The sequence below is a fragment of the Eucyclogobius newberryi genome, unplaced genomic scaffold (genome assembly GCF_026437365.1).
Source record: "Eucyclogobius newberryi isolate DKJ021-1_F unplaced genomic scaffold, fEucNew1.0.hap1 SCAF_6, whole genome shotgun sequence".
Taxonomy (NCBI): domain Eukaryota; kingdom Metazoa; phylum Chordata; class Actinopteri; order Gobiiformes; family Gobiidae; genus Eucyclogobius; species Eucyclogobius newberryi.
In genome coordinates this window covers 29,171,066-29,185,748 of record NW_027316278.1, presented here as the reverse complement: position 1 = coordinate 29,185,748, position 14,683 = coordinate 29,171,066, and the positions used below count along the sequence as shown (strand labels likewise).

The following is a 14,683-nucleotide window of genomic DNA, read 5'->3' as shown; positions in this document are numbered from 1 at the left end:
ATTAAGTTCAGTGTTACAGTCACGTTTTCCATTTTGTTCATGTCCACAATGATTTTTTTTCCTGGAGCCAAAAGTACATTCCAAAGATATCCATCGATCATAGGATTCATACCCAATCCTTTACACACACACCCCCAAATAATAATAATAATAATAATATAATAAATAGTCTAATCTAATACATAAGGTAACTTTAAATTCTAATTCTACTAATACACATTATAATTTAAGCTGCTAGTAACTAAAAACTATTCACCTTGTGTGATGGGGACAGTCTGTTTTTGTCTGGTTCGCATGCATTATTTAAAATTTTATGCATGCCCTTTGTGACATATTTTGCTACTGTTATTATTCATTGTTGTATGTTGCATCTCAAAGCCAAAGCAAGTTCCTAGTTTTTGAATCCTGTTCATTGAAAGGGCAATAAACTCTTCTCTTTCTGATTCTGATCCAGAGAAGTGAGGAGAGATAGTCGGTGCTTTCTGATTGGTCTTCTCCGTGACATCCCCGCCCATAAACCCGGAAGTGAGCGCTGCCCTTCTGTTTGTCTGACTCCTGCGCACCTCTTCTCTTGTTTGTTATTTGAACGCTTCAAACCAAACATCAGAAAGGAATATTGTGCGAAAATGTCTCTGTCTTTCGAGGGAAGGGTCGTGCTGGTCACTGGAGCTGGAGGAGGTAAATTAAAAACTCAGTGCACGTTTAGCTAAGTGCTGCTAGGTTTGACAGCGACGCTAACTTTATAGTAAAGGCAAAAAAAAGTGTGAGGAAAAAATTAAATGACTGCATTTTGTACCAGCGGCCTGTGTGCTTTTGGGTTTCCTCGGTGCATAGTACATTGACACAGCTGCTCCATTGTGATCAAAGTGCATAATGTAATGATGACCCACATTGTACTGCTGCTGTTGTAAGTGTGCGAAAGTTCACTCATTAATTTGTTTTCCTGCAGGTCTTGGAAAAGCATATGCTCTGGCTTTTGCTGAAAGAGGGGCCTCAGTTATAGGTACATACTTGTTGTAGATCCATGCTTATTTGTTGTATATTCATTTCTCTTAACAATTAATGGTTCAGTTGAGGTACTTGGTTATTGCCATCTCTTTTTATTAACAGTAGCCTGGTTAAATGTGTAAAAATCTTATGGACAAATTAACTCATAAATAAACTTTTGCAAGAACTAACACATTTATAAATGGAGCATTTGTTGTTTTGGAGATATGCGACATTAGAATATTGTGGATATTTTCTATAATCAAAACTTCTGATAGTCCATACTTTGTTGTGATTACCCACCCACCCCATTTTTACCCCAAGTTTATGCATGACAAAGGGAACTATTTATACTTTTCTATTTAAAAGTATTCATTTTTGAGAGGGTGGGGAAATGGGGTTACATGGGGTCAATTTAAAATTGAACTTGGGTGATGCAACAGAAATACAAAATGATAGTCTTTAAATATCATACATAATATGTATTCTTGTAATTAAATATAACTATAAACCTAGCCTTTAATTAAGACCTGTCACTGACTGTGATTGTCTGCCAAATGTTATTGTTACGATCTGTTTTATGAAAGAAAATTATTCAATTCAAAATGAAGGCCTTGAAGTGTGTCCTCGCCCTGATTATGACCCTTTTGAATATCATGTCGTCTTCTTCTTGCTGTTCTAAAGTGAATGATCTCGGGGGAGATATTAAAGGAGGTGGAAAGAGTTCTGCAGCGGCTGATAAGGTGGTGGAGGAGATAAAGGCCAAAGGAGGCAAAGCAGTGGCCAACTACGGTGAGTGTGGACTTTTGCACATCATTATCTACATCTGTAAATACACCTTTGTAAAGTGATTGCGTGTTCAAGATCACCTTGTACTTTTGTGTGAAGGATTATACATTTCAACCAAAGCCTAAAACATAAACTTCATTATTTATTCAACTTTGTATTTGTTTTATCCAAATTTAATGACACACTAAGAAACACTATGTAGCACTTTGAGATTCCATTGGAAGGAGAGACTGAGGGAGCAGAGAGGCAGAGAGGAGGAGAGACGGAGGAGCAGAGAGAGGAGGAGAGACGGAGGGAGCAGAGAGGCAGAGAGGAGTAGAGACGGAGGGAGCAGAGAGAGGAGGAGAGACGGAGGGAGCAGAGAGGAGGAGAGACGGAGGGAGCAGAGAGGAGGAGAGATGGAGGGAGCAGAGATGGAGGGAGCAGAGAGGAGGAGAGACGGAGGGAGCAGAGAGGAGGAGAGATGGAGGGAGCAGAGATGGAGGGAGCAGAGAGGAGGAGAGACGGAGGGAGCAGAGATGGAGGGAGCAGAGAGGAGGAGAGACGGAGGGAGCAGAGAGGAGGAGAGACGGAGGGAGCAGAGAGGAGGAGAGACGGAGGGAGCAGAGAGGAGGAGGGAAGAGGGGAGACGGAGAGATGGAGGGAGCTGAGAGGAGGAGAGACATTTTATAGACAATGACACTGGTACTAAAAATCTATTCATGAAATCAAAACATTATGCCGCTGTTATTTCAGTTTAATTTTTGACACATGTATTGTAAAAATAAATATAAAGGGAAAAAAGTTATTAATGCAATGTTATTTCTCTCCTGCTTAGAGTCTGTTGAAGATGGAGAAAAGCTGATACAAACAGCACTTGATGCTTTCGGAAGAATAGGTCGGTAAAACCCACAAAAAAACCCTTTCTAACTGCACTGAAACTGACCACTGCACAATGGACTTTCTTACAGATGTGGTTGTCAACAATGCGGGGTAAGTCATGACACTTTTTATAGATCCAATCAGAGCCAGGCCAGCGGGCTTGTGCTTTTGATTGAAGTTCTTGATAAACACGAGATGCAGTAATCATGTAAAGTATGTTAAATTTGTCCCTAACGGCGACCTTTTTGCGCAGGATTCTTCGCGACCGCTCGTTTGCCAGGACCAGTGATACGGACTGGGGTAAGAAAATCCAGCATTACGGAACACATTAACGGTGCTCTATGTAACTTTTTGGGTGCAGGGGGGTCTGCTTCTTGCTCGTCTCCATGGAGAATATGGCACAGTACAGGTTTATTTGGACATTATTCCAGAAACAATAACACCTGACATGCAAAGATACAGTAAAATGTGTAGGCTCAAGCTTATTCTTATGCCTTTATTTATTTATCAACCTTGATTTAACCAACTGAAACCCATTAAGATCAAAACCTCTGTCTTTATACCGTGCTGTCATAATAAAGTGTAAAATTTGTAATTTGGCCAAAGCAAAAGGAAACTGTACAATAAGCGATTCAAAATGTAACGTTTTCTTAATTTCTTTTGACATTTTTTTCTTTTTACATTAGTTTTGACCATCTTTCATTTTGAACATATTCTGTAGTGATTTTGACACAAGATTGTATTTTTTTTTATACCTTTCACACAAACTTTACATCATGCATTTTATTCAGGTACTGGTGTTTTTTTTTATTGCTAACAAACAACTTGGGAAAATATCCATTCTTGTGAGCGGGGTTGCCTTTCCAGAGATCTGACCTGTAACTCTCTCTGTGGAGATGGATTAAGTTTAATGCCATACAGTTGAACATTACAGGCAAAGCAACGGCATGTCCATGGAGACGAGCATAGTGTACCTTTAATTTGATTACATAAACATGATTTTCAAGATTCAAAACATTATCTTCTGTATGTCATATAATGTGTAACCACTACTACTGCATTCAGTTCTTTGTTAAAAAAAATAAGTTGCCCGATAGACTTGACAATAGTATTAATGTTTACTTCTTGCCATCACAGATCTTATCCACAGAGTTCACTTGAGGGGCTCCTTTTTGGTGACAAGAGCTGCATGGACTCACATGAAGAACCAAAAATTTGGCAGGTACTTGCTCTCTACCACCCCCTTTCTCTGTGACTAAAGGTTGGTCAGTGAAGGTCAGTGAATTCAAGGTTATAAAACAAATCAATACCTAGATACGACTCAATCCTAAAGCTATCACCAAAACAAGATACTGAATATTAAAGAAACAACCATATAGAATGTTTTTGAATTAAATTACCATATTTTCCGGACTATAAGTCATATTTTTGGCCGGGGTGCAACTTATGCTCCGGAGTGATTTATAATATAAATAAATACTATGTGATATTATTCGTTATTTTCACACTGGCAACCACAAGAGGGCGCTCTAGGCTCTGAGCGACGCAGAAGAAGAATCAGCACTTCCTCTACCTCTGGAGTTTGTGGAGTTGTTTAGAAGTGACACAGAGGAAGAAGAATTCAATGGATTTAGTGATTTGGGGTAAAACTGATGCTTTGGTAAACTTGTTAGCATGTTCTTTATGCTATAGTTATCTGAATAACTGTTAATATGTTACGTTAACATACCAGACACTTACCACAGTTCTGTCTGTGCGTCATGTAGCTGAAGGTGTTAGCGTTAGCATACGTACACCTATTCATCATGTTCTCTAATCTGTTATTATTTTAAATTGCATTTCAAGATTAAATGTCTGTTCTTGGTCTGAGATTTTATCAAATAAATTTCCCCTAACAATGTGACTTATACTCCAGTGCGACTTCTATATGTTTTTTTCTTCTCTTTTTTGATTTTTTTAGCTGGTGCGACTTATACTCCGTAAAATACTGTATATTGTCTGGCTTTATTGGCTTTTTGAAATCAAAATCAAGTTTGAAATTGTAGTATCGTGACAACACTTCTTTTTGGTGGTTTAACTTATTGCTGTATTGATAAGAGACAAAGATTCCAGATTCAATGAGAAGTTGTGCTGCAGCATTGATTGCCACCGAATCACCCGACAAATCGCAAATACTATACTATACTACAAATACTATTGCATCTTGCTATGTTTAAAACCTGCTAATCCTGCAGTTTAGACCTCTACCACATGTTCTGATACGCTTGTGATTTGTTTAGCCGTTCACATCTTCTCTTAAATGCTAATGGTGTGTTAAAATGTGAACCATGAAGTGAGTTTTGTATTTAAAACCTTTCTCTAACTCTAACTACGCAATTGCAATACAAAACATATATTATTCCAAAAGCACCCATAAGAGATGCATGTTTGCAGATTCAGAGTTACTAGTAAATCCCCCACAAGCTGTTCATAGCAGTGAAACACAAGGGCTGAGGGCTTAATAACTGGAGGAGACCTTTGAAACGAGCTGTCTCACAGGTAATCAAACTGCACTGAGGCGGAACACAGCGCATTATACAGGCACCGCAGAGACATGGAAATAGAACTATTATGGCAAGTATACTGTAAACTGGAGTATATTTAAGGGTGCCTATAACATTGAGTCGAGTGGGGGGCTGACACTTGCTTGTGCACAATAATTTGGCATTAAACGTATCCCTCTTGCATTAAGTTTTTCATGTGTTTTTTTTTTAGGGTTATTTGCTTAGTGGCAGTTAGTAGTTAGAATGTTGTGTGGACTCTAAACAAATGCAATTATACATCTCAGTTTGCAGCTTCTTTCCTATTTAATTTGGATATAAACATATCAAAGCTCAACTGTGAAGTCATTGAGGAGAATGAGAGAAAAAAAAGGGACATACTTAATGTGCATCCGACTGCTCGTGTGAGATTTGTAAAAAGAAGACATCTGTTCGTGTAAACAAGGGTCTGGCAGGAGTCCTACTTATTAAAAACAAGTACATGAACAAGTATTTACCATGGCCAAGAACAAAAGACATATTAAAACATTTTACTCTCTAAAGCAGGGGTGGGCAATTATTTTCCTCCGAGGGCCATATTCAAATCCAGGCAAGTAGCGGAGGGCCCGTGATCATTGGTGTGAAAACAAAAAAAATCAAAAAAATGTAATATCAAATAAAATATCACTTTTCTGTAATAAAGGCTATTGAATCTATTATTTAATTCATTACACGTCATATTTATTAAGGATACAAGTACTGACAGATGCCTAAGGGCAAAAAAATTATATTTTTTAAAAATGTTATTTTAAATATTACTTGGCATGTTTGGTGGGCTGGATTATAAACACAAACGGGCCACATGTGGCCCGCAGGCCGCAGTTTGCCCACCCCTGCTCTAAAGTAATTTGAATCAAATCTAGGATACACGAGTTTCAGATGTAAAACATCTATTTATCAGTGAAAATGTATTTTTAAAGGTCCCATAACATGCAAAATCGACTTTTCAGAGCTTTTAACCTTCTTACATTGCTATTTGTGCTTCATAAATGTGCCCAGAGTGTTTTTTTGATTGATTCCCGCAGTGTTTAGCTATATTACAGACTATCCCCCCCCCCCCCCCCCCCGATCTTACACTTAGGATAGACTACGAAACGTGAAAAAAAGCATGTTATGGCACCTTTAAGCACAATTCATATTAGAAGCTGTTCAACGTGCTTCACAAAGCGGTTTAAAAGATACAATGGATATAAATCATACACATTTTACAAAAGAGAAGTGTAGATAGAATTAATTCAGTCATTAGCTAAACTAAATATACAGTAACTGTACTGTATCTATCATACCTCTTTGGCTGTGAAAATGAGTAAATAGCCTGAAGTATGCTTCTGTATTTGAAAGACGCTGTAGAGGCTGATTTGCTCTGCCAAAACAGCCACTTACTGGTTGAAGGTGTTCAGAATCCAGTGAAGTAGTTAAAATGAATTAATTTGGCTCACCTTTGCCACAATAACACTTGGACCGACATTAGACATTGAGTGTTTCCCAAAGCCTAAGTACCTTGCCTTGCCTTTCCTCCAAAGTCAATTCCTTCCAATCCAAGGCAAGTGACATGCCTCAGCCCGAAAGGACGGCTTTAGAGGAAAACCAAAATGCATACACATGAGGGGAGACATATTCTGTGGGGGTGTGGAGTCCAATGGAAATGTAGGCTCACCAGGTTCTCACAGCTCTTGAAGAATGAGGCTGATCTTTGACTTAATGTAGAGGCTGATTTTCCCTTCCAAAACCGCCGCTACTGGTGAAAGGTGCACAGAAGTCACGCGTGTCTTCCAAAGCACAAACAAATTGTCCAGGAAAGTAGTTCATATACATTTATTTGACTGACCTTTGTGACAATAACACATGGACCGACAATAGATACAAATCAACAAGTCACCATCTGGATTCAACTAAGTAAATACAGTAGGTCCGAGCTTCCTACTGGAGAACTATAACAGTATTTAAACTCTCATCTTGTATTTATTCAATTATATGTGTTTTTTCATTACTCAAAAACAAAAAACAAACAACCCTATAATCTGTACTGTAATTTGACATGCCATTGCTCTCCATTCTTTTCTTGACAAACCTAAAAAAAAATCTTCATGGAGACGGACAGGCAGACCCTCCACCCTGCAGGCGTTCCCTTCTAATATCGCCTCTTTTGCTCTCAATTAGTCAATCCATCCAGTTGTTTATTACATTTACCTCGTTTATCCCTTGATGTCATCTGAAACCAAGGAGTAGTAGTTCTTCTTCTAGGTTCCATCTGTGTAATAATAATAACAACACTTGTATAGCACTTTTCATGACAAAGTTAATTTTACCTTGCGAGTCCCGAGTCGGTTGCTATTTTGGGGCTCCCGGCCTGTTTCATGGCTCAGTTCAGGACACACAAAAACAGCAACAAACAAACAGTAGATAATGAGTGATGACTTTTTGAAGATAATTTTGTGAGTTTTCAGGTACCGTATTTTCCGCACTATAAGGCGCAGTGTCAATGAATGGTCTATTTTTGATCATTTTTCATATATAAGGCGCATCGGACTATAAGGCGCATTAAGCGAAATAAAAGGTCAATACTTTGAGGTCAGTAAGCACAACCAGAATGAATCCATATATAAGGCGCACTGGATTATAAGGCGCACTATAGTTTGTATAGAGAAAATTTAAAGCTTTTATATGAGCCTTATAGTGCGGAAATTACGGTAGTTTTTGAAGATCGTCCTAAATGTTCGGTAGTCTTTTTTTGACCTGCCTTTGTTCTGGTTTAAAATAATGCAAGTGAGTTCTGTCTTCTAATCCTGCTCAGCCCTACAGCATTGTGCCTGTGTACGGCTCCTGAGCTTGAGCTTCAGATAACATTACATGACGAGGTGGCTGCAAACTGAGCAGTACTTTTGCATGCATGAATAGAGTGTACTGCCACAATGTGAACTAGGGTGTGTGTATGTCTTTGGGGGTTGCCGTTACTATACAACTATAACTGTCAGCATGCATTAACTCCCACTTGTTTCCCGTGGGGTTGTTTGTGGCCAGAATCATCATGACCACTTCTGCCGCGGGCATCTATGGGAATTTCGGACAGGCCAACTACAGCGCGGCCAAGCTGGGAATGCTAGGACTGGCGAATACTCTGGCCATCGAAGGAGCAAAATACAACGTGCACTGCAACACCATAGCGCCTGTGGCTGGATCGCGCCTGACAGAGACCGTGATGCCTCCAGGTAAGCGCGCGATGAATATGTAACAGATGCATAGAGGGGGTGGCTGGAACATCATATTTCTTGTTTTATTTTTGGTGGTAGCTTTGTCTCGTTGGAATAGTGTTTACATGTGCACCGATACATGATCATCATCTGATTTCTTGAATGTTTTGATTTTTGAAATGTTATGTAAGCGGTTACATCGGATGTGAGTAATCTGGAGTTTTTTTCTGATGGTTCACAATAAAAAAAATGGGCAAAAATGGCAAATTAATGCGGCAAAGGCAAAACTGAAAGAGCTCAGCACAGCCAGAGCTCTCATTTATAAAGCTGTATATGAGATCCTTATTGAAAGTGTACGTACAGACAAAACAAAGCTTCCAATTTTCCAATCGTGAAAGGCAACCTTAGAACACCACTGGAATTCAATGGCATTCATTTTTTGGGCACACAAACAGCTTTAGAACAGGTGGACCAACACCAGCCAATCAGCTCTCATCACAAAATGCCATAGAGAGTTTATGATCAATAAAACGCTTTACAATTTGATGTGGACAACGTGCAGCGGTCCGATTTTGTCAACCGGAATGCTTTTGCGATACACGTCACGGAGGAGAGTAAATGTCCTCTTTTACAAGACAAGAGTTTGATAACATAGCTTTAATTTGCACTCAATTTAGTGTATTACTTCACTTGATCTTAGTTATTATTTTGAAGTTGTTATGATTATATTTTCACCAGAATAATCACAATTGGTTATCAATAATGATCAATTTACCAAGTCGTTGTTGTTATTTAAGGTTTTGTTCCATCCCTGGTTCGATCAGTGCTTCCTTTGTCCTTCACCACTTTGTGTCCTTGTGTTTAGGGTTTGAATGGTCCAAAAAACTATTCCAATGATTAAAATACAATTATTTTTATACTTGACTAGTCACAATTATTTAGATTGTTGTAATTGTTGCAGCCCTAATCCCCATAACAGAATATCGGACGTGAAAAACGAATGCAATGTGTCCAAAAATGGCTTTTTATCAAATGCTTTTTGATTGTATGTTGTCGAAACGTGTCAATTTCTTGCACAATTCCACACCCATGCCCTTTTTGTGGCCTTAAAGCTACCATAGATATTGCATGGGTCCCTCCTTACAGTCTGTTGTTGCCGTCCTTGCTTCAGTACCTTCCAGTCCCCATTGCATGCTGATAATATGCTCGTATATCCTGAACATCTTGAGACTGCTCTGGGGAAGGGTACATTAGCTGAGAAATTAAAGGCGCACTTTTGTTTTCCTGCCGCGCTGGACCACACAGGCATCTGTCACGCTGAGCTGTGCCAACTGTCCCGGGATGGGCTCACCTTAGTAATGACTCCCCTCCGTATGTTGACTTCCACTGACTCAGGCGTTTCTGCAGTTACTAAACATAGATCATGCAAACAGCCGCAGCATCTCTTGTCTTTCTGTACTTTATCAATTATTTGTTGCATTATGGAATAGATTATTTTTGGATTCAGATCATAATGTTTGCGTCAACAGAATATTTATATTACTGGTATATGATGCAAGTTATTAGATATATTGCATATATTTTTTAAAGACACCGAAGTTTTGGATTATTGATTATTATTATAATGCACATAAGGTCAGGTCAATTAAAGCTTAGCAAAATGGACTGTTTTGAGCAATTTCCAAAGTAGTAATTCTATCAAAAATAGACCTGGGTTTAACATATTGACAATCAATAGCTAGTTATTTTTTGTATAAATTGTAACAAAATTTATACCAAAAAATACTCAACATACTCACGCATGTTGAGTATTCCCAAAGACAAGGAAAATCAAAGCACTCTGTTCATTTACGAAAAAATATTTTAAAAGCCTTTATTGTAGCATTGCATTTAGCTGTTTTTTCGTGCAACGAATCACCCGCTCTCTCCAATGGAGCACCTGTTTTAACATCAGTGTTCTCGCTGAGGGGTTTTGGCATGGCGGGTACATGCTGCGGTACCGGCAGGTATTAAGATAACGAAAGGCACCGCGGTGCTCGCACGGTGATCTTAGGGTGCTGCTGCGCTCGCGTGGTCTGGCTGCGTGGGCAAGAAGCGCTCGCACGGTGATCTAGATCGCCGTGCGAGCGGGGGTCGTGGTGCTTTTTTACTAAAAAGTACTTTTCGCGAGCGCCGCCTGCGGCACGGTTTGTCCCACCGCCATCCTTCAACCTTAGCCCAGCGAGAACACTGAACATGACTCTTTTCTGGACATTTAACTGCCCATGCAGTGCTCTTTATTTCAATTTATTCTTATATGCTTTACATTGTTCAATCACTCCACACCTGGTGGTGGTAAGCTGCCAATGAAGCCGCTGCTGCCCTCGGTCAGACTGGCAGAAGAACCCGCCAATCACTCACTCACACTACATTCATACTAGGTGATGAGTGTCTTGCCTAAGGACACACATCCGTCCCGCTGTGACTCCTGTTTTCCCAGTGTCTCCCATCCAAGTATAATCAGGTTTAGCGATCTGACGAGATTGGGCTTAGACAAGTATGTAATGCCACCCAAATATGTTGTTGGTTATACCGGCCACCTCTACTCACCTCTTGTTTGTTTCATTAGTGCATTATAAAGAAATATTTTCTTATTTCCTACTGTTAATGAGCTAATAGTGCTAATATGTTCCTGTTCTTACTTTGTGTTGTTTTCCAGACCTTTTGGAGAATCTGAAGTCAGAATATGTCGCTCCATTAGTGCTATGGCTCTGTCATGAGGATTGTCATGATAATGGTTCACTGTTTGAGGTATGGAAGTGGAACATTGATTATTTATTCTTTTTTTTTTTTAAGTACATCTTTAATTTCCATTTCATTTTTCATTAGGTTGGGGCAGGTTGGGTAGGTAAATGTAAGTAATGAATTGTTAATTATACAATAGCTAAAACAGCAAATAGATTTATTTCTGAGCGTATGTATGTTGGTGTGTTCAGTGCGTTGGGAAAGAACTAAGGGTGCCACTGTACGACATAAGACACACCACATGAGTCCAGAGGATGTGCGAGACCAGTGGGACAAGATCAACGACTTTACAAATGCAGACAAGATCTCTTCAATAGGAGGTGAGTTACACTTATCAAATTGTCAACATTTTTAAAAACAATGACCAGTACATTACAATTTACACACTAAAATAATCTAATTGATTTCTCTAATGTCTGAACTCTACATGGTTTTACTGACAGAAGCTTGAATCCCTGTGGTAAAACTGTCAAGTGGCAAAAAGCCATCCAAAATGACAATTGAAATACAAGGAAAACATTCTCTGCATTTATTTCACATTTATTGTTTACATCATGGTTGCTAGGTAACTAACACATAATTCCATAACTTGCTAGTTATGGAATTATTTCTACATATGTCACATCTGCTGCCCACGTTCAACCAGAAAGTACAGTTATAAACTAGGTACAAATGTATTGACTATCCTAATGTTCTGACTAATGTGTTGAATTCTGTGTGAAGCACTTTGAGTTGTGCATGAAAGGTTCTCTACAAATAAACTTGACTTAAGTCGTCTAACCTGTCAGATGCACTTTAAAGACTTGCCAGCCCTAGTGCCACAGGGTCTTTCTCTCCCCCGTGAGAAAAGTCTGTACATTTGCAGATTAATATGAATCAAAATGTCCTTATTTTAACCTCATCCTACAAGTGTGTGTCAGATGTTGTTGATCCTTCCTTGCTGTGCCCCAGTAGATGGAGCTGGGATGAGTGAACGCGAGCTGCTGGGGGTGGTGGTCTCGCAGGACACTGGCCCCCTCTCATTAGCATGGCTTTGTTGTGCCTCATTTGTAGCTTATTACGCACTTGCCGCGCTGCTTCAGTAATTACCCATCACTCGGGTTATTGTAATTAGTAGACTTCAGTAGGTTTCCTCCGTTACACTTTTCACAGTTCCGTTAATTGTATTCTTTGGTTTCGGTTCAGGCTGGTTCTGACACCTTTTAAGTGGAAATGATTCACTGTTTCCACATCTCCAATTTATAGAGAAGTCCTTTTATGATTTATTATCTGGTCTTATCTGTAGAGATGGGTTATATAGATCTAAAACGACTTAATAGTAGAAATGAGTTCATTGTCTTGGTTCAAAACTTGCAGAAGTTGGAGAACACCAGGCTGTAATCAACATACTGATCAATAGTCATAGATTGGTGTGAGACAATGGTGTGCAGATTGTATTGAACAAATTATGTTATAGTTGTTATTTTAGTATGTTATGTAAAAAAAAAACGTGTCAGAAATGGTCCTTTTGTTTTTTTCCAACGGCGACGACTTGTCTTAAAACAGCACGACTTGTTTATCGCGCTAATGTAATGCAATAACGATATCCGAGTTGACTCCTAGCGACCCGTAGTGACTGCGAATACCAGTTTATTGCCCTTGAATAATTGCTTCCTGTCAGTTTTGCGTCCTTTCGCTGAACATTCCCGGAGCAAAGCGTCACTGGAGACTGGCGGGTGCACCCTGCTGCTTTAATGCACTGCAAGAAGCGCCGTCTGTGTTTACACGCGCAGCAAAATATGATCATTACCCGCCTTCTGCAGTTGTCAGGTTATTGAAATGACATGTAAACCGTTACATCTGATGTGAGGAATCGGATTTATTTCGGATTGTTCACACCCGAGCAGGTTGTAACAAAGATAAATATGGTAAATATGGGGAAAAAAGGAAAGAAAGCATGTTGGAGATTGAAAGAGTTATTTTAAAATGCGTTGTGCTTTGTCTTCCAAATGCAACAGTTACTCTAAAACTCAACTCACAAATGAACTGACACGTATCACCTTTGCAAAAGCAGTCACTGAACAATCTCGCTTCAGGACATACAGAATTATAGATCCAAAGTTATAAAGTTTTCAAGCAAAATCTGTTTTACTTTGAGAACATTTGTTACGCCATTTTATTCTTTCTGACCTAGAGGCTTTTTTTGTAGATTGGACCACACTTTCTGCAAATGTTCGAACACGAGAAATGTATACATCCAAACATGGCTGAAATAACATGAAATCATTCCAAAAACCTAGATCAGCTTCCTAAATACATTAAATACTCATTAATACATTACATAGTTCTCCATTGCAGTGTATGAAAGTCAGTTTTACTAAATACAAGGAGAGCATGTTGAGGTGTATATTGGGGGCACTTTTGTCTTTTTCCAGTAGCTTGTTTTAAAGTAAATATAAATGCAAATAGGGAGTAAATGCAACTGCTATAGGTTGTGCTCAGGAGGAGATAATAAAAAATAAAAAATAGCTGTAGCATGCTTTTTTATAAACAGAATTTCAGCTGAACCTGTAATACACTGGACAGATCATATCAAAGGGAGTTTTTAGTCCTGCGAATGTCAACCCAAAGTGAGGAGCTCATTCTGCTTTATGATTGGATGATTGGCCTGAGAACACAAAACATAAACAACTGTAATTATTATTATGCATAAAACGGCATTATCTGAAGACACAGAATCAGACAGGGTTCATTGCCATTGTCAATGAACAGAAATCACAAACATAGGAACTTGCTTTGATGATTCGGTGCAACATAAAACGATGAACAATGATAAAACAACCTATATATAAGTCAAAAAGAAAAACTATTTAAATCTAATCTGCTATAGGATAAAATAAAGATGGGCTTTTAGACACAAAATATGCAGTTGAATTTACAGATGTAGTGCAGAAAGTGAACAGTGCAGTGGGTGATTATACTATGCTTAAAGTCTGGTAATGTGTATAATATTTCATACATACATTTCCTTTGCGAGTGCGGCCCCGATAGCCACCGTCACTCTCTGAAAACACTCCTCACTGCGGGTGCTCTCTATTGCAATGGCCCTTGATCTGGTCCGTGCTCTGATTGGCTCGTCCTCGTCTGTCCTCTGTCCTCCCGTTCGGTGTAGAGTCGCTGCAGTCGCTGGTGAGCGTACTCTCTCAAGTGGAGTCTCACGAAGAGGTCGGCGCCAATTCCACGTCCTCTGTGGCCTTGGACTCGGGGTTCAATTATGTGAGTAAAACCGTCCGCACAAAGATGACTGAAGGTACAAACTGAATGGGAAACATCTCGACATTTTCTTTCTTTCATTCACGTGTCAAAGAGATTGCCTTTCATCGAGCGTGCGAGCAGCTTTGTGAAACCAAACTTTCTAAAGTAAAGTAATGTGAAATGAACTACCCGATACATTTATTATAATACGTTTAGGTTTACTTTTTTGGAGTAAAGATTTAATTGAAAATGCACTAC

General features: G+C 39.2%; 1 protein-coding gene across 1 annotated transcript in view; it reads left to right on the top strand.

Annotated features, from left to right (window-relative positions):
• Positions 1–526: 526 nt before the first annotated feature.
• hsd17b4 (hydroxysteroid (17-beta) dehydrogenase 4) overlaps positions 527–14,683 on the top strand; it is a 39,043-nt gene continuing 24,886 nt past the window's right edge. Inside the window, exons 1-12 of the mRNA XM_072432704.1 lie at positions 527–678; positions 950–1,003; positions 1,672–1,779; positions 2,594–2,653; positions 2,727–2,748; positions 2,891–2,937; positions 3,775–3,859; positions 8,238–8,425; positions 11,106–11,197; positions 11,276–11,300; positions 11,383–11,511; positions 14,343–14,446. Coding sequence (XP_072288805.1) covers positions 627–678; positions 950–1,003; positions 1,672–1,779; positions 2,594–2,653; positions 2,727–2,748; positions 2,891–2,937; positions 3,775–3,859; positions 8,238–8,425; positions 11,106–11,197; positions 11,276–11,300; positions 11,383–11,511; positions 14,343–14,446 — 966 coding nt within the window. The 5' untranslated portion in view covers positions 527–626. The remainder of the gene's footprint in view (positions 679–949; positions 1,004–1,671; positions 1,780–2,593; positions 2,654–2,726; positions 2,749–2,890; positions 2,938–3,774; positions 3,860–8,237; positions 8,426–11,105; positions 11,198–11,275; positions 11,301–11,382; positions 11,512–14,342; positions 14,447–14,683) is intronic.